Source organism: Alosa alosa, chromosome 24, assembly GCF_017589495.1.
Source record: "Alosa alosa isolate M-15738 ecotype Scorff River chromosome 24, AALO_Geno_1.1, whole genome shotgun sequence".
Taxonomy (NCBI): Eukaryota; Metazoa; Chordata; class Actinopteri; order Clupeiformes; family Clupeidae; genus Alosa; species Alosa alosa.
The window spans coordinates 22802128-22824480 of record NC_063212.1 but is presented as its reverse complement, the minus strand read 5'-3'; the positions used below and the strand labels follow the sequence as shown (position 1 = coordinate 22824480).

Below are 22353 nucleotides of genomic sequence, written 5' to 3'. Positions count from 1 at the left end.
AACAGATTGTGGATGAGCCGATGAGGGTCATTTTACAAATGGCCATATAGCACACGGAACAGCAGTCAGGTTAGATGGCAGCACCGTCCGTGGATGTCTTTCTGAAGTGGCTTCAACAACAGGTCATACAGTCCTCAGCTACAACAAAAAGTTCAGGTTACTAAGAACTGTAAGAACTTCGACTGTAGCTACGCTAAGTCTCAATGCGGATGTTTCCATTGTGGCGCGGGATTAAACCGCGTTTACCGATAAGGCCTAAACCGAAGCTACGTGAGTATGACACACCCTGTGACTGTGTGAGCACCTGCACCGTTTGAATAGTCTAACGATCTCAATCTCCCACAACTCCGGGGCCTCGAGCAGGGGGCGGCCGGTCGGGCTTGTTCCGTGCCCAACTGTTGCATCCACCGAGCTAGTAACTAGGTCAACTTCGTGCGCTCTTCCAGACGTGGTTTTGCAACGATAGCCGTGTGTCCGAAAGGAATCACGAAAGAAAAGTTACATCTGACAGTCGCATTTTCGACATTGCGCACACAAAACCAAAACCAATAATGTTATTACAAAACCCCAAAACCGGCTAACGCTGCAACACCAAACGTCACATTTCAGCAAATAACGCCACACGTTCAAAGTGATAACATACGCAAAGCAACCAGACGCAGAACTCGTCGCCTGGCATCATAACTTTCTAAATCCAACTCTGCTCATCATAACACAATTCGATTTGTAAAATAAAGCTCTACACCACTTACCAGCTGTTTACTCTTTTAAAGAAGAGGACGTTGACATGTAGGCAAGTTGCTGATCTGACCGCCTCGATACTCAGTCTTCACCTTTGGGAGAATGGAGGGGATCCCTGTTGATAGTAAAGAGCGCACACGCTACAATAATCCCAGGAAAGTTTGTTTGTCCCACTTGTTGGCGATGTTCTTATTGATGTGTGTCGGTGGCAGTAGCCGCCATGTTTGTGTTGTTAGTACGGGCTCTTGGGTTTCTCGGAGTGCACTGTTAGAGGTGGAATGGAACCGCCCAGATCTACGGGCTCTCATGACTAGACTTTTTCCGGATTTTTGTAGAAAGGTTTCTTCCGCCCCCTATCTTGAGAGAGGTGTTAATGACTTCGAGAGCCGTGGAACCACAGGTGGTTTCTGGTTTCCATCACCACGGCGCTCGTAACGATATTGGGTTCGTTATTTCTCGAACCCACACCCAGTAAACACATTCAACACGAAACAACACGTTCAACACAAAACGGCATACAACTAGTTTAATTTTATTAAAATGTATTAATTTTATTTCAAACGGGGAAGGTGACAAAGTTCATGAAAAAGGCCAAGTTAGTCATTCAAGTTAAATCATAATTCGAAAGGCAGACATCAACTACATTTTAACATCTTGAGACAAGCACTTATTTACACACAGACACACACAAAACACAGGCATATTTTAAGGCTATTTAACACAAATGTTTAATCGCACTGAACTAAGAACCCACATCTCAGACTCTGCTACAGCTGGTCGACTGGAGAGAAGGTGAGTAGGTTTGGTAGGTGCATGTCTCCTTGGCGAGGAGGAGAGGGGCTCTCAAGCTGGTCCAAGTCCAAGGAGAAGACCTGTTGGGGGGCATCCCAGTCCCCAGTCCCCTGCCCCTTGCTGCCCCGGTGAGGAGTGCCTTGGGCGGCACAGGGGGAAAAGCCGAGGAGGTCTTGGTCCGTGGCGCCGACGAAAGAAGTCTTCTCGAGGATGGACTGGAGCCGCAGTCGTGCCGACAGCAAGGACGACACTTTGTCTCCCTCCAGAGGGGACGCGACTTGGGGCAAAACGAGTTCCTCCCCAGGTCCGTCCTCTAACTCTTCCACTTCTTGCGAGGGGTCCTGGCTGTTGTTGCTTAGGAGACTGTCGTTGCCAAGGAGACTGTCGCCACTGGACAACTCCGGGATGGTCTCGTTGGCTATGCTGAAGTCGAAACCCTCGTTGGCACTCCGACTGGTCAAAGACTCCACATGGGAGGAGTCAAATGACATTAGGAAGGGAACTGCTTCCCTCTGCTGGCGGAGAGTGGGACTGCGAGGCACAGAGGCTGTTGTGGCAGTATGGCCACTGGGAGTGTGGAGAGGCATAGTGGTTGATACAGGGGCGTCGCTGGCACTCAGGGAGGACACGTCAGGGTTCACGTTGCTTCTGCTAGCCTCCGAGTAGGGCGTGAAAAGGCCAGTGAAACTGTCAGGGAACTTTCCGGAAGGACGCACCTTCTGGGTCACGCCGTCCTCCACTGCCTTCCTCCAGGATGTCCTGACGTCTGCAACTGCCATAAAAAATTTAAAAAAATACACAAACACCATATCAAAATATTGCCACAGACATACCCGTCTCAAGGCACATTCTGTGCAACCAAACACAACCACACATCAGCAGGCCACACATTAAACACCAGCAGGAGTTTACAGGTACATGAGGTACACCGCCATCAGATCACTAGCGTTTATACATTATATTACATCATTTGTTAATTTATTAATTATTAACACTCTTATCCAGAGTACTTTACAGTGACCTACAGGCTGCAGTCACTTAACCTGGAGCTTTTCTAGGTTAAATGCCCTGCTCTGGGGCACAGTGGTAATAGATCCTGGGATTTGACTCCTCCACATTACAGGCCAAATCCCTAACGGCTCCTACACACAGTTGCGTGCGTTGCAGTGCTGGAGACGCATCCCGTCCACTTTACATGGGCTCACGTCATCCGTTGCAGAAATCAATTGTGGGTCCGTTGCGTCGAGTTGCTCCCGTCGCTCACGTTGAGAAGTTAAGCTGTTGCTGCACCGACGAACGGCACCGGCCAATCAAGCCAATCGACGGATGGCACCAGCCAATCAAATGACATTTGTACTTCAAGTCATTTGCATAGCTACCGTGGGGAAACCGTGTGTTTATGAGCCGTAACTGCTGGCTCACCCAATAGCTGGCATAGTGCCAGTGTAAAGTTAAAGTTGACTGATATTTGGCAGACTATTATCCAAAGCGGCACAGGCTTGCAACGATTGTCAGTCTGTGACGTTGCCGCTGTTCCACCATGCCAATAAAGCAGTGTTTCTCAAACTTTTTCAGACCAAGGACCACTTAATCAGTAGAAAAAACTTCACGGACCAACTAGCTAAGACACAATAGGCCTACTCACTGAACCACCGTTGCTTATTGTCTTTGCACCTTGCTTATTGTATCAGAGGATTCATATGATTTAAATTGGCATAGCTTACATAGGCAGTGTTGCAGAACTGTTTGGACTTACATACAAGTTGGTTCAATATTGCAAACAACTCATCTATATTATTTTTTACCACGTCTGCTCGCGGACCACTTGGGATAGCTTGCGGACCACCAGTGATTCCCGGACCACACTTTGAGAAACACTGCAATAAAGGGAGTCATATGTGGATCAAGTTTTTGAGCAATGTTGCTAGGCAACCACATAACTGGTTCCATGTGTTCTGAGTGGATGATCATGATAACTTGCCTACCTGCCTACCCGCTTATTACACGGCTACTTGCCAAAACGAGAAAAGAAACCCAACACAATGAATCTTTAAAAAAGATTTTTTACCGTTTCGTGTCTTCCGCTGACAAAATAAATAGTTCGCCACACAGATAGAACTTGACAGTTTCAGGTGTTGCGTGGCAACGTCTTACTAGCTTACTTTCCCTTTCAATGAAATTCCATTGCAATAAGCGAACGGAATTCTTGCGGAGGGATATGAAAGACGTTAATCAACCCGTTGCCATTGACAGCGGTGATTATATACTTTGCCGGTGATTTATATAGATTTAACATCGGGCCTTCCCAACGTTCGGGCCTTTCATGTGAATGGAACTTTCTGCAGCACTCTGAAGAGCCGTGTAATAATGATGCTTAAAGTTCTCCAGAAAAAAATAAATGTGGCCCCACATCAATGGGAATGAGTCAGAACAGAACTCAGGAACACTGCCTAGCATCACTGCTCAAAAAGTTGCACCAGTCCAACAGGGACACTTGGTACATAACTCAACGTTCCGTTTGCGGAGCGTCTGTTACAACAATTAGCTTCAACTATAATCAATGGAACTGGCTATGCCAGACGTAATAGTGGCACATACGTTACGTTAGAAAAAATGAGAGCATTCTTTTAAACTATTTTTACGCTATGTAAACGAAGCGGATCAGTTGCTGTCCCAGTGTAGCCTGGGCTTAAGACCAGTGTGAGAGCCAGAGCAGTGGCCAGGGGTGGGGGCAGCCGTGGCCAGGGGTGGGGGCAGCCGGGGGGTCAGACATACTCAGGCTCTCTGGTGTGCGGGGTAGCTGTCTGCGGGCAGAGAGAGGCTCGATCATGTTGCTCAGAAGGTGCTCCAAGCCCATGCCTCCCTCACTGTCCTCTTGGTCTTGAGGGTTAGTGGTCACCGCCTGAGCAAACTAAAGGAACACACACACACACACACACACAAAAACACACGTTAATGTAGCACTGCTTTGATTATAGCCTGTGCACATATGTATCACTAATTTCAATTATTTTTATTTTATTTTAATGTCAGATCTAAGAACGCAAGTGTGTTGTCTTACCTGCTCAGCCAAATTATCAAACTCAAGATCCAAGATTTCTGCTTTTTTCTTCACTGCAGACTTTTTGGTCTGTGCATTGGCAGGTTTTGTCTTGTCCTATAACGAAATGGAGATTATGTGACAACATATTACAGAAAATTAACTACACAGAAGAGGTTAACTGTCAATTTTTTCTTGCCATTTTAGTCAATCCCTTTCTCCATCTATGATGGTTATAATTCACAGTGATGCCACCTGAGCAAGGTGCGGCATAAACATGGATATGGTTTTCTGAACATAAATATAGACCATGACAGACATGTCTGTAAACATGGATATGGTTTTCTAAACCTAAACATAAAGACATGTTGTCTGTAAACATGGATATGGTTTTATGGACATAAACATAAAGATGTTGTCTGCTCCGTATCTGTCCGTGACGATTTCACTCAATTCGCCCCGGTCATCAGAGAGCAAGGATGCTGTAGGGAGAGCCAGTGGTGGACAGTGCACAACTCAGCACTGCCCAGGTATCTGCCTCCCATTCACACCTCATTTAGAGGTGATTAGGTGAGCATGCGCTCACACTGCCCACTTGGCTGCCATTAACACCTCGTTCACAGGTGGGTGGGTAACACACTCAGACACTGGTCTAGGATTTCATGGGATTTGAACCTGCAACCTCAGGAGCGGTAGTCTGTCACTCTACCTGTTGAGCTATCGCATACCTGTAGACAATAATGAACTGGACAACTCAGTTAAAACCGAGATATACTGTTTAAACTGTGATACTGTTTAAAAGTTTGATACTTAAGGTCAGTTAAAGATCCCTTAACATTTTGAAAAAGTTTGTTGGAGGACACAATTATTTCAATGATATATTTATAATAAGAATTATATTTTAAACTTGTTGATTACTAACACCCCATTTCCTGTTCATTTTTGTCTATTCCTAGCCTAACTTATTTTGTGGAGGTTATGTTTTTTTATTGAAAACAAGACAATTTGTAAGTGATCCCAAATCTTTTCAACAGCAGTGCATGTAGATATGCATTGATGAACTGTATCGGACAGAGTTAGAGATGGAGAAAAACTAGGAGAGGAGGGACCAGCTGGTAACAGTGGAACACTGAGGATGCTGGAACTTCAATCTAGAACTTTCAAACATTCCAGAACATTGGAGAATACTGGAGCTTCTCTCAGCTGTGGTCTCAGGTGTGATACCTTTAGTATAGACACCAGAGGAGTTTTTTGGGGAGGTTGTTCAGGAGCTGGCTGCACTGGTGTGACTGCTCTTGGCGATTCCAGAACGAAGGCATCATGGGAGTTTCCACAGGAACCGAATCCAACTCCTCATCAGAACTCTGCTCAGCTGAAGACGGAATGTTGCGGAATCTTTGATGTTCAGACAGATACATGTTATGAAATGTGTTCCTCTTCGATCATGTAAAATGACAAAAAATGTGCATAAGATATACATACACACAAAGACATACACACACACACACACACACACACATGGTCTTCTGCTTGTTTCGTAACCATCTCCTCCACTAGATTCTGCCGACTCTGTGGAATCTTCACCTCTGGTTCTGGGAAACATAAACATAGCTCATGAAATATCTGCCATTTTGTACCCCTATACACCCCTACACATCTATGCATTAGATTTAGGGATGCACAATATTGAATTTTAGCCGATATCCGATATGTCGATAATTACAAGCTCATTTTTGGCCGATGCCGATACACAACGCTAATTTTTATTTATTGAAAAGTCTCTCCTGTACTACAATGAACCTGTTATTATGATAGCGTAGGCTACTTGCTGTAGATACAGGACATTCAAAACTTAATTTTGATTCAACCCTGTATCATATTAGAAATAGACATTCACTTATAAACAATATTTAAATGATTTCAAATATGGTACATTTATTAAGTAATATTTTCACATAAACATGTTCATGTCATACTTGAACAGTAACCTACAAGATAGTTCCCCAAGAACTGTGTTGTTGACAATATGACACATTGTTCTCAAATGAACAGAAATGCAGCTGTAACCCAGTCTGTAGGGTATGTCAGTCTGTAGAGTAAAATGAATGAGACCTATAACACGCTAGTAACTTTGCAGCTAGCCTTCGTTCTGGACTTCATGAAACTCAGGCTAGCTTTCTAGCCAACGTTACACACTTCAGAAACTGATTGCAATTGTAAACAAAAGCTTAGCAATATGTTGTCACGGTTTTAGCTGGTGCTGTTTTTTTCTGGCTTAGTTTTCCGAAACGCTTTGTAGAGTTCAGGATGATGGCTCTTAAGATGTGTAATTAAATTGGTAATGTTAAAAGAGTGTCGTTTTACCCCTCCTCGCATCACTAGTACTTTACACTGCAAATAGCAATTTTGTTATCAGTTTCCGGAATTTTGAAATACTGCCACACAGCCGACATGTTGAAGTATGTTGTTGGAGCTCATAGAAACGTAAACATTTCCTTCGCGTGTGCATTATTAACAGGTCACTTTATCGGCCAGGCACATTGACAGAAATGTTCATATCTGCAGATGCCGATAATTACCGGTAAGTTATGAAGCTTTTATCTGCAGATACCGATGTCGGGCCTATATCATTGTGCATCCCTAATTAAATTATGCACCGGGACGCCTGTGTGTGTGTGTGTGTGTGTGTGTGTGTGAAGTGGAGGGTAGTGTGACACTTACCTGTGGAAGTGGGAGGGTGTCGGAAGAGGACACTCTGTCTGACCAGGTCCTCAGGAGTCGGCTCAAAGGACAGGGCTGTCATGGCAGGGAGAACATCCACACCCTGGGGGAGAGAGGACAGGAACTTTAGGTTAGCAGCATCATTTAAACATTTAATGTGGACAGATGATATATCAACACGCATTGGAACAGAACACAATATACATTACATTACATGACAGAGTGTCTCATTACAAAACATGACACTGCATGACCTTGGTATGCCTCTGAATGGCATTAGACATACAGTGTGTATGTCTAATGGGTATTGTGTAATGTGTAGTGTGTACCCTTTTTCTAACAAATAATTTTCTAACGCCTTGTCATGCTTTTTTACTCAATCATCACAGCTCTGGGGTGAGGTCAGGGGTGGAGGCACTCACTGGGTCAGCGCTGACGACAGAGGACAGGACGCTGTTCTTCAACAGCTCTGTCCACTTCCTGTCCCAGCTGGCCTCTGCGTCTTTTATGGCACTCTTGGTCTGAGGGATGTCCTCGGTGCTCATTCTGGACCTGGGAATGCGCACACGCACACACACACACACACACACACACACACACACACACACACACACAAACACAAACACAAACACACACACACACACACTCAACAAGTTGTTGACTTCACAAACACATGCCCTGTTACCCAAATGCACAGACAAACGCATCCAAATAGCAGAGTGCTCTCACCTCAGCCTATTCAGGTCTTCCTGAGCTTGGGCTATCCGACTCGCGTGTTGCCGCAGGGCTTCCCCATCCACCTGCGTCGTGGGGCCCTCTGAGTGAGCCTCAGCACGCAGCTCCGCCGTGGGGCCCAGAACTCGGCAACGCTCCTCATTGAGAGTGGCCAGGGCCTCCTTGAGCAGGTCCAGCAGGTGGAGCAGCGAAGGCTGAGTCGAGTCACACCGGCTCCCCCTGCTGGTCTGGAGACACACAGCAGGGACATTAGGGCTGATTCATGCATTTATCTGGCATAACAGTCCAAGTCTGCTCAAGTATCTTGGATAAACTTATATAAGATAAACTTATATATATATATATATCCCACAAGTATCTGTGCACACAAATATATGTAAGTTATTCTTTTGTTTTTTATGTTTAAATGGCTGCTGGAACACTAACACTTTCATATTTGTTTTTATCTCCTACTCGTTCCACCAAGTGCTGTTCATTGGCCACATGGTTGTATTTTATGGTCACTCACGGACCCTCAGGCTGTAGCGGATTCAGCTTGAAAACTCCCACGGAGTGGGCCTCGTCTCACCTGGTCGGCCATCTTGTCCATCCTTTCCTGGAGCCCTGCGGGGACTCTCAGCTTCATGTCGGCTCCGTCCAGCGTGTATTGGTCCACGTCGCCCTGGAGCACGCGGTCCATGATCCCCTGCTTCTCCCTCAGGCTGGACAGTACCTTCCCCACTTCCTGCCACAGAGCGCGCACCTGAGTGGAGACAGACACACACACACACACACACAAAGACACAGGACAGCAGGGTCAGGCCAATCAGAGATTGAAGCAGTCTGCAGACCAATCTAGTGTTAATTTTGTCAGACGAGACGAGAGGAAATATGTTCGTCAACGACCTTTTTTTTCATGACTAAGACGAGACGGCAGTAATGTCCTGAAACACTGACTAAGACTATCTTAAGATGCATTATTGTTGACCTAAAAAGACGCGAGACTAAAATGTTTTGCATGAAATAAAAACTAAGATAAAATCTCCCTTCATGTTAGATCTACAAAATGAGAAGACAGAATATCTAGCTGTTACGTTTTCAAAATATTCGAATGAGTTCATCACGCAACAGCTCTCCTGTAGGCTAGTCTACATGCTGCTGCTGCAACCCTGTGGCTGCAACACGAAACTACATGGAACAAGAACACTGGAGATTTCTGCCAGAGTTAGCAAGCTAACTACCTAAGCTTTATGCCACAATGCTATATACCCAGAAGTTGAAGCTTCTCTCATACAAATTAACATCCCCCAGAATGTCCATATGAAAATGTTCAGCATGAAATGTCAACTATTCATCTAGTTAGACTGATGATGCAAAGTTTGCTAGCAAGTAAGCTAATATAGAAAGTTAAGCTAGCAAGTTAGCTATGGCTAAGATGGAGAGTCTGTTTGGGGAATGTGTTGTGTTTGGGCGCATATCGCCATCTAGCGAGGCGGAGTAAAACATTAATAGTTTGGCTTACGACAGTGTTTCTCAAACTATTCCAGTTTCAGGACCACTTAACTAACCCTAGCTAAAAAATAAAAAAAAAGATTAGACCTACTTCAACAGTAGCCTATAATTAGTCTATAGGCCTACTCACTGAACCAACTTGCTTATTGTCTTTGCACTTTGCTTATTGTGTCAGAGGATTCATTCTGTATGATTTAAACTGGCATATCTTACATAGACAGTGTTGCAGAACTGTTTGGATTTAACTACAAGTTATTTGGCAAACAACTCATCTATATTATATTTTACCACGTCTGCTTTCAGACCACTTGGGATAGCTTATGGACCACCAGTGATCCCCGGACCACACTTTGAGAAACACTGGTCTATGAATATGACAGTGGTCCAGTCAAATCTTTTACTCTCTATGGTCAAATCCCAGCCGAGCTACAACTGTAGCTCGACTTAACTGTGCATGTAAACATACTGACTGACAAAAAATCAGAATGAGTAATTATAACAGACGAGTAGCCCTGTGGACACACAATATTGTTGGAAAATTGAGATGTGTGAAACACTATTTGATCAGAAATAATTTGTTATAAAAAAAAAGACTGAAATGTGTTGACTAAAACTGACTAAGACTAAGATACCTTTAGTTTACTTTTGACTAAAACTAAAATGACGAGACTTTTAGTCGACTAAAACTTGACTAACAAAAATTATATTTGAATGACTAAATATGACAAAGACTAAAAAGGACATTTTGTCACAAGACTAAGACTAAATTAAAAATAGGTGACAAAATTAACACTAGACCAATCAGAAATGGAAGCAGAGTATGCTGACCAATCAGAAATGGAAGCAGGGCGTGTGCCGAGCAATTAAAGACTTCTTTCTGGCAACAGTGGCTGTAGGTCTAAAGACCCTTATGTTTGTCATGGAAAAGGTTTGCCTGAAGGTTTCATTATTATAATAAAGACAACTTTCATTAATTTTCTCACATCATATGTGAAAATCTAAAAACAGTATTACAACAATGATCTGTATTTGCTGTAAAATCATTTATTTCATAACGAAATACCATTGCTCATATCGTCGTCTCAGTACTATGGAGTCCTGAGAAGTGCTATGCACTAGAGGGCGCTAGTGCACTTTGTATGCACCTATAGTTTCAAATAAAAACAAACCAAAACAAACACTTTACTGATGCAAACACATTAATTTCCTTAGTCACTTGACACAGATATCCACTTCCATATCTGAGGGTCATTCCATCAACCTCGCTAATGAAGGCGGCACTTAACAGAAATAGCCTGGCCTTGAACTAGCATTGACTTTCACTTGGGGCCTGAAGCCGTTCCATTAACTCAAGTTAGCTGCATCTTGCTTTCGTTTATTCAAGCCAGGCTTAGGTCAGCTTCATGTCTGTCTGTGCACGAGGAAGAAAAGTAGACCAAAACAGTAGATTGACGAAAAGAGGATATATGTCATAAAATTAAGCCAATACTAGAGGATTTCTGTTCGATTTACAAGCGGAATCTTCATCGAAAGTCATCAAGTAGAAAAAAAAATAAAAAAAGTTATATATAATATATATATAATAATATAAATTGGAGAATAATGAAATAATAAAATCATACATTTAAACAACAATGATCATGGTTTGAAATCGATAGAAAGTTTGATTGTCTTGCTGATGGCTATTCAAAACGATGGCTATTCAAATGTGTTCTTAGATTAAAAGGGTTCACTCCAAATTATTGTCTAGGTGTAGGTGGTCATCAAAGAAATTGGTATCAATGTAATATAGCCTATTGTCTCCCATAAGTCTTGTAGTTCTGCCAAAGTGTTTGTGAAATATAATTATCTGAAATGCAATGGCTTTCAATTTGTCATTTAATATTTAATCTGTGTAGCACACAGTTGATTTGACATTCATGAACAATCATCAACACATGAAGCGGTTTTAATCATTAGTAGCCATATGCCCTAGGCTATAGGCTACAGAATTATATATATGGCTTGCATCAGATTTATGTAGCACTGGCATAGCCTATTTACTGTCACTAAACAGGCTACCAAATGTGCATGACCCTTTATCAATAGTAGCCTAGGACATGTCTTTCATTAAAGAGTATAACTAAAATGCCATTATCAGGGTGATAAGCTATGTAAATGCTTTGTGCGGGAAGCGAACCTGAGAACACGCAAACATGATGCCTTTACTATGCCGTCTCGCTACGCGTGGCACCATCACAGAACGCAAATGACGCAGAGTAACAAGATTCCTAGAACCACACACGTCAAGTTAAAACTTTAAGTTGCAGAATTTTCATACATTCCTGGGAACTAGTATGAACCAATACTTGCTTGGTGACACTGTCGGAAAAAAACATTTCTACTTCTATTTTTGAAGTTGTAGGCTACAGGTGATGAAAGCACAGGTTGACGGAACCATCTTTTTGGACTCATTTTCCGACTGATGGGTTTTTTTGCAACACAGCTTGATTAAGCTTGAAAGTTAACCTGCTACGGACCAGTTTAGTTCTGTAGCATAAATTCCCATAGTTACCAAGCTGGGATTCACGTAAACCACACTAATAGAACGGAACTCTCACTAAAATTAGCGAGACTTATCGAAATAAGCCAGGTTTAGCATTTAGCGAGGTTGATGGAATACCCCTCTGGTAGTGCAAGAAAACATACACTTCTTAGGAGCAATGCTTTGGTGACCTCCTTCCGTTCTCTAAGATATGGGAGGGTGAATCTTTTTTTTGCAACACAGATGTCTTTGATGTGTCTATGTCCCCACAAACTCAGAACAGATCTATGATGGTAAAAAGAAGAATCATAAACGATCAGACAAGTGCTCTCTTTGAGCAAGCAGTTTCGCAGACGTCAAGTCAACCGTCAGACTAGGTAGAAGACTTATTTGATCACTTTAATGCAAAAATGGCAAACATTATGGATGACATTGCTCCATTACAATTCAAGAAAGTTAAGGACAAACAGAAAGCACCATGGAAGCAAAATCCAGCAGTTAAACTCCTAAAAAGAGTGTAGAAAGACCGAAAGAAAATGGCGTAAATACAAACTTCAGATCCACTATGAAATCCATAAAGAGATGGTCGGCACATATAACTCTGAAATATGCAAACCAAGACAGTCTTTCTTTTCTAACATCAGTAGAAGTTCAACACTCGTGTTCTATTTTCAACTGTTGATAAGTTAAAGGGACACCAGGCAACGTTTTCGTGTTAATTAATCATCTTCGTAAGTCGGTATATGGTTAAATGACTCATTACGGGGCGAATGAAGGCTCTCTCGCCCGCCCCTACTGCCTGTAGGAAGAATATCCCACTTGCAAGTTCGGGTGTATCCTACCACGACCGACGAAGCAGGATCAGTTTACAGCACAGAGGCAGGCTAACGAAACGCTAGAGATTGTTGCAAACGTGTGTATAATGGCAGAGCCAGCGAAGAAGCAGCAAAAACCCTTGACGGAAGACGCAAAGAAAAGGAAAAGAGCTTCAGACCGAGCGAGGGGGAGTTTCGTAGAGAAAAAGCATCAGGCTTGCCTGGTGTCCCTTTAACAAATCCCTCCTCACAATTAGCGCCAGAACTTCTCTCAACTAATAAATGCAATGAGTTCTCATCTTTTTTCAAAGGTAAAATTGACAAAATCAGACTCAACATATCTACTCAATTACCAATTCAACATCCGGAACTTCCAGCTACAAATAGAGGTAAACTTAACTTGATGTCAGAGTTCAGCTTGATAGACCACGACACACTTGAAAAAACGGTACAGAAGCTCAGCTCTTCCACATGTGGCTTAAACATTTTGCCAACCAACTTCTTTAAAACTGTTTTTCACCTTATAGCAGCAGATGTTCATCTCATGGTAAATTCATCACTGCTGTCTGGCATTTTTCCTAAGTCACTAAAAACAGCTGTTGTAAAGCCACTTCTCAAGAAGAATAACCTGGACGCCTCCATGCTAAACAATTACAGGCCCATATCTAATCTACCTTTTATTGGCAAAATTATTGAAAAAATAGTCTTTAAATCAACTAACCACCTTCCTAACATCAAGTATTTTGATTACTTTCAGTCAGGTTTTCGGGCAAATCACAGCACTGAAACAGCTCTCATCAAGGTTTTCAATGACGTACGCCTCAATACAGATTCAGGTAAAACATCAGTTCTAGTGCTATTGGACCTTAGTGCAGCATTTGACACTGTTGATCACAATATTTTATTACACAGACTAAAACACTGGGTTGGATTTACAGGCATAGTTATCAACTGGCTTAAATCATATTTACAAGAAAGGAGTTTCTTTGTTGCCATTGGAAACAGTACCTCAACACCAATGTCCTTGACCTGTGGTGTTCCCCAGGGGTCGATCTTGAGGCCACTATTATTCAACCTCTATATGCTCCCACTTGGACAAATCATCCAAAATAATTTGATTTCATATCATAGCTATGCAGATGACACACAAATTTACTTCGCTCTGTCACCAAACGACTATGGTCCCCTTGAATCTCTGTGTCAGTGTATAGAACAAATGAACACCTGGATGTCTCAAAATTTTCTTCAGCTGAACAAAGAAAAAACTGAAGTAATTATATTTGGTAAAAAGGAGGAAAGACTTGGGGTTGCCACTGTCCTTGACACAAAAGGGTTGAAAGCAAAGGATACTGTTAAAAATATGTTTTCTTGGTCATGTTTAATTGGCTATTATTAATTGGTGTATTAATTGACAGTGATCTAAATTTCAACAGCCACATGAAAGCGATAACTAAATCAGCTGTTTACCACCTCAAAAATATTGCCAAACTTAGAGGGCTGACGTCAAAAGATGATCTAGAAAAACTCATTCATGCATTTATCTCCAGCAGGGTTGATTACTGCAATGGACTTTTCACAGGCCTTCCTAAAAAGACTATCAAACAGCTTCAGGTGATACAAAATGCAGCAGCTAGGGTTCTCACAAAAACTAAAAGAACTGACCACATTAAGTCCCTGCACTGGCTTCCAGTAAGTTACAGAATTGACTTTAAAGCACTACTGCTTGTTTATAAATCACTTAATAGAGCAGGACCTAAATACCTCTGAGACATGCTTCAGCAGTACACACCCTCCAGACCTCCCAGGTCTCAGGAGAAAAACCTGTTAGTAAAACCTGCTGTTAGAACTAAAAATGGTGAAGCAGCTAAAGCTATGCGGCTCAGCTCTGCAACCAACTTTCGGATGACATTAAAAAGGCCCCAACTGTAGCCAGTTTTAAATCTAGACTTAAGACCAAACTCAGATGCTTTCTGCTAACTGCACTAAGTTATAATTTCTGAATCTGTCTTGAAAATTATTCTACCTTGTGTCTTTTTTGTCTTTTTAATCATTCTCTATTTTTAAATGATTTTACCTTGTGTTTTATATTTTCTTTTTATAATGATCTTTACCTTTTGAACTATTCTTTGACTATATTGCCCTTCTATGCTTTTATTTGTTATTATTATTTGGTTTTGTTTATGTAAAGCACATTGAATGACCTCTGTGTGTGAAATGCGCTATATAAATAAACTTGACTTGAAGGCGGGATGGTGAAATCTCAACAAAAAAAAAAAAAGCAAAACAAAAGTAAGCTAAACAAACAAAAGAAAAACAATCTTAGAAAAAAACACTAGAACATCAAGAAAAACATGGCAAAAAAGAAATTGAGATCTGCAATGAGATCTGCTTGGTCCAGCAAGTCAAGAGAATTGTCTACAAACCTTCAGAACCTTCTCCTGCACCAGACCTCCATTCTGCTCATCAGAGGCTTCCAGGCTTCTACAGAAGACATCAGGCGAAAAAACACAACACAGTTTTTCAACACAAACAAAACAAAAACAGGCAAACTGTATCCATAAAAAAAAAAAAAAAAAAAACTGTTGTGCAAAACGGTGTTAAATATTTTCCAGGGAAAATGAGAATCCAAACTTACTCAAGCAATTCCTCATACTTGGCATTCTCTGCCATGAGGGCTCGCACAGACTTCTCCCAGGACCTTCAAAAGGAACAAAAACCCAAACAAATCTACAATTAACAAACTACATTGACACACACACACAGGCAAATTTGTGAATACACATTCACATCGAGGTAAAACATAAAAACTGGTTGAGCGACCAAGCTAGATTTAATTCTAGAGCTAGAACTAAAATTAAAGTAATGTCTAATAGCCTACATTGTAATAGGGGATTAATATAGTTTATCTATCTATCTATCTATCTATCTATCTATCTATCTATCTATCTATCTATCTATCCATCTTCAACAACAACAACTTTATAAACATATATACTAACCAACCCCACTCTCGCTCATGGCATATTTAAATAAGATTTTACACATTCACGTCAACTAAACTGATGAATAACTGATAATTGCCCTTCGTTGATCAAGATTCAAACTCTGAATTGGTGAGACCAGTTGTGTGCGTCAGGAGACCTTTGGTTGCTTGAATAGCCTTCTCTATGATGGCATTTTTCTCACTAGTAATCTAGGCCAAGTGGTGGTTTCACTGCCAAAGGGACTGACCGCCTTTCCCCATGCCGGATGAGTCAGATGGGACAAACATTTCCGAAAACACAAATTTATGTGAAAACTCCTGAGGCATGAACTTTGTAAAGCACTTTGAGTGCTCCCAGGAGTATAAGTGTACTCCAGGTCATTGTTTAGTCATGTCATTCTGATGAGTCTTACTGGTCAGTTGCAGAGCCCAGAAGATGACCCCTGATGTAAGCCTCCTGTCCTGGTTGCTTAGGGAATGGTTTGTGGTAAAAGGAACACCGTGTCCCTTGGCATCAATTTTCAATGTCATTCGGCACTAAGACAATACCCACTTAGCCATAAACTGACTAAAAGGATCAAACAATCCTACCCAGTCAACAACGTTACATAGTGCAATATCAAGCGTTCTGGGTGCGCATTGGCAATGTTAGAGATTCCATTCTCCCTATTATTAGTCAGTGTAGCATCAGAATGAGTTTGACGCCGTAAAAGAACTCCATTGTGTTCCTTTAAAGGAATTATCCGGAGTAAAATGCACTTTAGATCAATTTACGGATGATTGGGAGTACATACGTTGAGTTGACATCCAAATCATGTCATTCGGATGTGTGTTGAGAAAGTTCGATATGTTTTTTAAAAACATAGTCCAGTATTTCTTTCGAAATGGAAATGAAGTTGTATGGACTGGACTATGTTTTTTTTTTTTTTTTTTAAATTGTGAATTTCCAGAGTGTTTTACTCCACACTCAGCAATCGACTCCTACAGACTTTCCCCTGAAGTTGGCAGCAAAGATGGCAAAATTTCCGGAAAGGTACTGGCTTGATGAAATTCATTCTGGACTCTCTATCCGACCACATAAAGACCTCGGGATACTTCGGTTTGGCTTTAGGGACCCTTTACTCACTACCACGTAAGTGTAATGTTGTTTGGAACTGTAGAAGAGGTATAAAAATAGCGCTTTGTAGCGGCGAAATGACATGCCCGCGTCACTTCCAGGCTAACGAGTTTTGACTAAAAACGGTAACATCGAACTTTCTCAAAACACATCCAAATGACATGATTTGGATGTCAACTCAACGTATGTACTCCCAATCATCCGTAAATTGATCTAAAGTGCATTTTACTCCGGATAATTCCTTTAACACTGTTCCTGTGCTTGAGTGTCTCATCTGAGGTTGGAAGAGATGAACAGGCTGCACAAAACTTCTTTCGGCAGGACGCTGGTCAAGTGCCTTAAACAAACCTTCACTTTTTCTGTACTAACAAAATTTAATGTAGTAAAATGCAATGAAAATAAAGAGAACATGGAAATGAGCAGGCGCCAGATTCTGTCTGTGTGTGAGTGACAGTAAGAGATTGATACCCACTCTAAATGTAAATGTAAAATTCCATGACTTTTTTTTTTCCTGACTTTTCCTGATAAGACACCTAAATTTCCATGACATACTATATAATGAATGCTGTGTTGCGTTCAACAATCTTTTACTTTTTACTACTCAAGCAAGCAGTAAAGCTAAGAATCAGATATACAACAATTCTGCGCAGAAATATATTTATATACATGTATTTTGGCAAGTACATTTTAAACTGCTACAACAGAATTCCCAAAAATGATCAAATTCCCTGACTTTCCTAGCCTGGTAAACCAGACCCTGGAATCTTTCAGATTAAGGGTCTGGCCACGAGTAATGAAAATGGCCCAATTCGAGGGGCTGCACCAAGCATGCATTTGAAACTCTCACTGCACGCAGTTGGATAACGCTACAACCAATCACAACAATTCATCAGTGTCGCTCGCCTTTGTCCCGCCTACACCGATTTGATTGGTCCCTCTCGCTCGAGAGATAGAAGAAATTTGGATCATTGCTCGTGGCCAGAGTATCTTGCGGGCACAATTCAAATTGTGCTCTCGCGAGAACTCTGGATTTCCATGGTATGACTTTCCATGTCTGGAAAAGACTTTCCAAAATTCCATGATATTTCAGAAATTCCATGACCCGTTCACACCTTGTTGATAACATGTGTGTGTGAGTGTGTGAGGGGTGGGGTGGGGAGGTGAAACAGACAGAATAACTTATAACGGGAGAATAAGAGGCTGGTTCTCACTTGATTCTAAGCTGGCGTTCCCAATTGAGGCGGTCCCGAGCCACGATGGCCGCAATGTGGCGTGACCTTGCGACCTGGAGGCGTTTCTGTGCCATCTCCAAACTGCTCGCGGGCACCGCAACAGCTGCCGGGACCCACGAGCCATCTGGTCACACACACACACACACACACACCTGAGTTATAACCCAGGTAATAACCACTGGTTTACATGGGACAGATGGTGAATGGTATTGGACCTTGCCCTTGGCAGGCATATAAAGATGACATGATGGATCGATGCCATGGCTGCCCACTGCTGTGTGCCGTCAGCGTTGGACACATCACCAGCCTGGCAGCAGAGATCAAAGTTCAAGCAGATCTACTTTGGGCTAAATCTGGGGCTAATCACATATGGGTATACTGTCAAAACTTGATTAATGCCCAATTAAACGCAGGCCCCTTACTGGCCTGGTGTGGCTACAGGTTTGAACAAATTTAGGTCGGCCTCAATTAGAGGCCTGGTCTGGTGTCTTTGGATGTGTTTTGGTTGTACAAAACCTCCTGAGCCTGCTTGAGCTAGTTCTATGCTGCTTACACACATTTTCTACCAATGAAAGGCTGGGAGTGTTAGCCAGTTTCTAAATATTTCAACTTTTGTCAATATGGACATGCATGTCTATAAACAGGTGCATCTCATGATCTCAAAATGTGAATATCATGGAAGTGTTTTTTCTGTAATTTATTTCAAAAAGTGAAACCTTCATATAATCTAGATTCTTCACATATGAAGTGAAATATTTCAAGCCTTTTTATGTTTTAATCTTGATTATTCTAATCTTGATGATTAAAGTTTACAGCTCATGGAAATCAAAAATCCAGTATCTCAAAATAATAAAGAATTCATAATACAGAAATGTCAACCTGAGAAGATCCCTAATCAGCTAATTAAGTCAAAACACCGGCAATGTTTTTTCTGAGCCTTTAATCTCTCAGTCAGGGCAGGACTATGGACCTTTCCACAATATTCTTTTTTTTTTTTTAGATGCACCTGTACATTGTTAGATTGATTGTGTGTGTGTGTGTGTGTGTGTGTGTGTGTGTGTGTGTAGTGTCTGAGTACCTGTGCGGAAGCTCTTCATCTCCTCCAGCATGACGTGTTTGGTCAGACCCAGCATGATGTTGATGAACTTGGGCCCGCAGGGGGAGAGCAGGTGGGAAGCCAGCACTTTAGGGAAGGAGCCGCCCGTCTCATTCTGCACGACACAAGTATAAGTATAAGTATGTATATTTTTTTGATCCCGTTTAACCCAATCGGTGAATTAGTGAAACACAAACAGCACACAGTGAACACACAGTGAGGTGAAGCACACACTAATCCGGGCGCAGTGAGCTGCCTGCTACAACGGCGGCGCTCGGGGAGCAGTGAGGGGTTAGGTGCCTTGCTCAAGGGCACTTCAGTCCACTGGTCGGGGCTCGAACCGGCAACCCTCCGGTTACAAGTCCAGAGTGCTAACCAGTGGGCCACGGCTGCCCAAGGACACATGCAGGGTAGTGATTGGTCTGTTTGTTTGGGTTTGTGTGTGTTGTTTTCTTCTGCTGATTTGGGGTAGTCTCTGTATATAATCTGCATGTCATTGCATGAAATTCAATTAAAAAAAAATTCCCAGGTATAGACCTGCTTAGTTCACTTAGAGGAGCACAGAGAAGCACAGTACAGAAGTCAGCCACCATACCGAAATCTCCTGAAGTCGAGCCAAGGTAAGCTTTCTAAACTCAGCATCCTGCTTACGGTCCAACACTGGATAGCAATGTCTGTGAAACAGATTGGGATGTTGCAGGAAGTTATTGTAGTGTTGTGGTGATGATGATGATGATGATGATTTTACTCACGCTACTCTGAATGCTATGAGTGCTGGGTGATAGATATTGTGCTCGTGATTTCAGCTCCCATCTGGTTTAGCATCTCACCTGAAATCCTCGTGGGTACGTGCTGGATTAAGTTTCTCCATAAGGAAGTGGATGACGATGTAAAAAGCTTCCTTGTTGGGTTTGTCAAACATAGTCCTAGCAAGAAACACAAAGTGAAATGTATTTAAATGAGGAAATATTCCAAATTCTGTGAATGGCAGATTGCTTTAAACCTAGGCTGCTAACGTTAGTCTTGCCATTGACGAATCAATGTTTACGTTATTCTAGCTCCTTCCACACAGACCCGAAGTTGTTGTTGGTCCGGTTATCAGTTACGTAGACAAACGTTTTATTGCAACCTTAGCTAAAACACAGATGTTGTGCTCACCTACTGATATTAATAACGTCATCTATTACACTAACTTGAAGCTAGCTTGTTAACGTTAGCTAGCAACTTAAACAGTGAATGTAAATTTACGTTAGACGATGCTAACGTTAAACAACTTAGTTGACAACCAAGCGAGACAACTGAATGTAAGAACCAAAGATGCTTTATCGGATGCACAGAGAAATCAATGTAAGAGAGATGTGGTTGAATATCTGGTTAGTTTGGTACATAGCCCCCTGATACCTTTAACATCAGCTGACGATAACTTTAGCGACATTAGCAAATAATACCGTTAACCAAACTGTCAACATGTAACAACTTACTCTCCGAGGACGACATGGCGTTTATTTCCTTCGGCTTTAAATCCAAGACTTAAGAGAAATGCCCATAAATATTTAGCACTTTCCTTTTGATTTAAGGCCATTCTTCAAAAAAGTTGGCCAGATTTGTGGTACCACAGCCCATTGATGTGACGTGAGCACAGCAACCGCCAAAATGTTTGAGGCATTGCTCCGGAAGCTAACGTTGTCCTCTTCCGGTTCAATGTTTACACTACACCAGAGAGCCACTGCAAAGTGTAAAGTATAAAGTGTTCTACTTATATATCAGTGCAGAGGGTCCGTCTACTACTATTATAGACATTCTTTGATTACACATACATGTTAAAAGGAGCATTGCAAGATAAAAAGCAGATCAGTTTGATATAGGAAACCTGATAAACACTTTCATATTTTTACTCTCTATGGCTAGCCTTGCTAACGCATGGGGAAACCCAGGCTAGTCTATGGCAGGGGTGTCATCAAACATATATTAGGCAGTGGGGTTGGATTCGTTGTGGGGTCCGTCATGGCCAAAGATTCTTTGTTCTTTACCATCAAAGATCTTACAGCGGATATATCGTTGAAATATTTGTGGACTTTAACAAGTGTCCAGATTAAAGTCGCCATGGCGAGATTCAAATTAAAATTAAATTGGTTTATCACGTCGACTAACTTTAATCTCGACGTTTCGCCTTTATTCTTGTCATTGCAAAACTAGTTTGGAGAGAGAGCTAGATGCCACTGAATCCGGACAGTCAGTCAATCAGTTGACCGACTCAACAGAATGCCTTATGTCTTTTAATCTGGCATTCAAAACGTTGAATTTTTCGAAATTTCGAGTTTAATCTAGTCATCGCTAACATATAGCCTATATTTTGTGTGGCCCAATACCCCACACTATGTTTAACCAAATTATCATATCATATATTTCTTATTGCTTACATTGTTGAAGACAACTGGATGTGAATATCTTTTATCCCTCTGATTTTTCCTTTACCCAAAATCTCTGGTGGGGCCGTATGAAACTTGCTGGCGGGGACTGATCTGGCCCCCTCCAGGGCCCCAGTTTTACACCACACTATGGATAAACATGTGCATGAAATAACCTACTTTACAGATCCCAGTGAGAAAGAAAATAAGGGATTGATAACGGCACACGTTGATTTAAATCAAAATATTTTAAAACTGCTTTGCTTTTATCCCAGCCATTCCATTACAGTATTCTAAATATTATGGAGTATGGAAAAGTCATTAAGTATTTACTCTTATAACACTCACCAGAAATATCTCATCCGGAGTTCCACTAGATCTCATAGATTAGAAATATGATAGACAACATATTGTTTCGAGCATGTTTCTAGATTTTTTCAAGGCATTTGGTAGCCTACTAGAGCATGAATTCTGTTTGGGTTTGGGGAGGTTTTCTGTGACTGTCAAGACATGTTATGTTGATATATACCGTGATCAATTAATTCATTTTGTGTGTGTGTGTGTATAAAATATCACTTGTTTTTACTTGACCAGCCTATGTAGTGAAGCTGGCAGGTTTTGGGGGTGTCACTGTCAGCATTAAAGTACACATCAATAA

The 22353-nt window shown here is 41.7% G+C and overlaps 2 protein-coding genes and 1 non-coding gene across 3 annotated transcripts in view; all 3 read right to left on the bottom strand.

Annotated features, from left to right (window-relative positions):
* Window positions 1-1017, bottom strand: part of dennd4c (DENN/MADD domain containing 4C) — a 79748-nt gene extending 78731 nt beyond the window's left edge. The window contains 1 exon segment of the mRNA XM_048236070.1: window positions 753-1017. The gene's annotated coding sequence lies outside the window, so the exon portion shown is untranslated.
* A 249-nt stretch (window positions 1018-1266) lies between these two features.
* Window positions 1267-22310, bottom strand: haus6 (HAUS augmin-like complex, subunit 6). Its single transcript, XM_048236069.1, has 16 exons — window positions 20769-22310; window positions 20118-20213; window positions 19883-19961; window positions 19270-19402; window positions 18171-18315; window positions 15495-15557; window positions 15283-15340; window positions 8598-8771; window positions 8024-8256; window positions 7717-7846; window positions 7295-7397; window positions 6088-6165; window positions 5798-5922; window positions 4595-4690; window positions 4309-4444; window positions 1267-2305 (listed from the first exon to the last, which is right to left on the bottom strand). The coding sequence occupies exons 1-16, from the start codon at window positions 20867-20869 to the stop codon at window positions 1509-1511; spliced, it is 2547 nt and encodes an 848-aa protein (XP_048092026.1). The 5' UTR covers window positions 20870-22310; the 3' UTR covers window positions 1267-1508.
* On the bottom strand, window positions 4987-5117 carry LOC125289962. The gene has a single exon (XR_007192730.1). It is a non-coding gene; the product is annotated as a small Cajal body-specific RNA 8 (non-coding RNA).
* Window positions 22311-22353: the final 43 nt, after the last annotated feature.

Bases quoted from the DNA above. Each gene is read 5' to 3' on its own strand.
- haus6 (XM_048236069.1), bottom strand. From the start codon at position 20,869: ATGGCCTTAAATCAAAAGGAAAGTGCTAAATATTTATGGGCATTTCTC. The intron at 19,403-19,882 runs GTATGGTGGCTG...TGTGTCGTGCAG, and splicing joins CTCGACTTCAGGAGATTTCG to AATGAGACGGGCGGCTCCTT. The intron at 18,316-19,269 runs GTACTCAGACAC...GTGTGTGACCAG, and splicing joins GATGAAGAGCTTCCGCACAG to ATGGCTCGTGGGTCCCGGCA.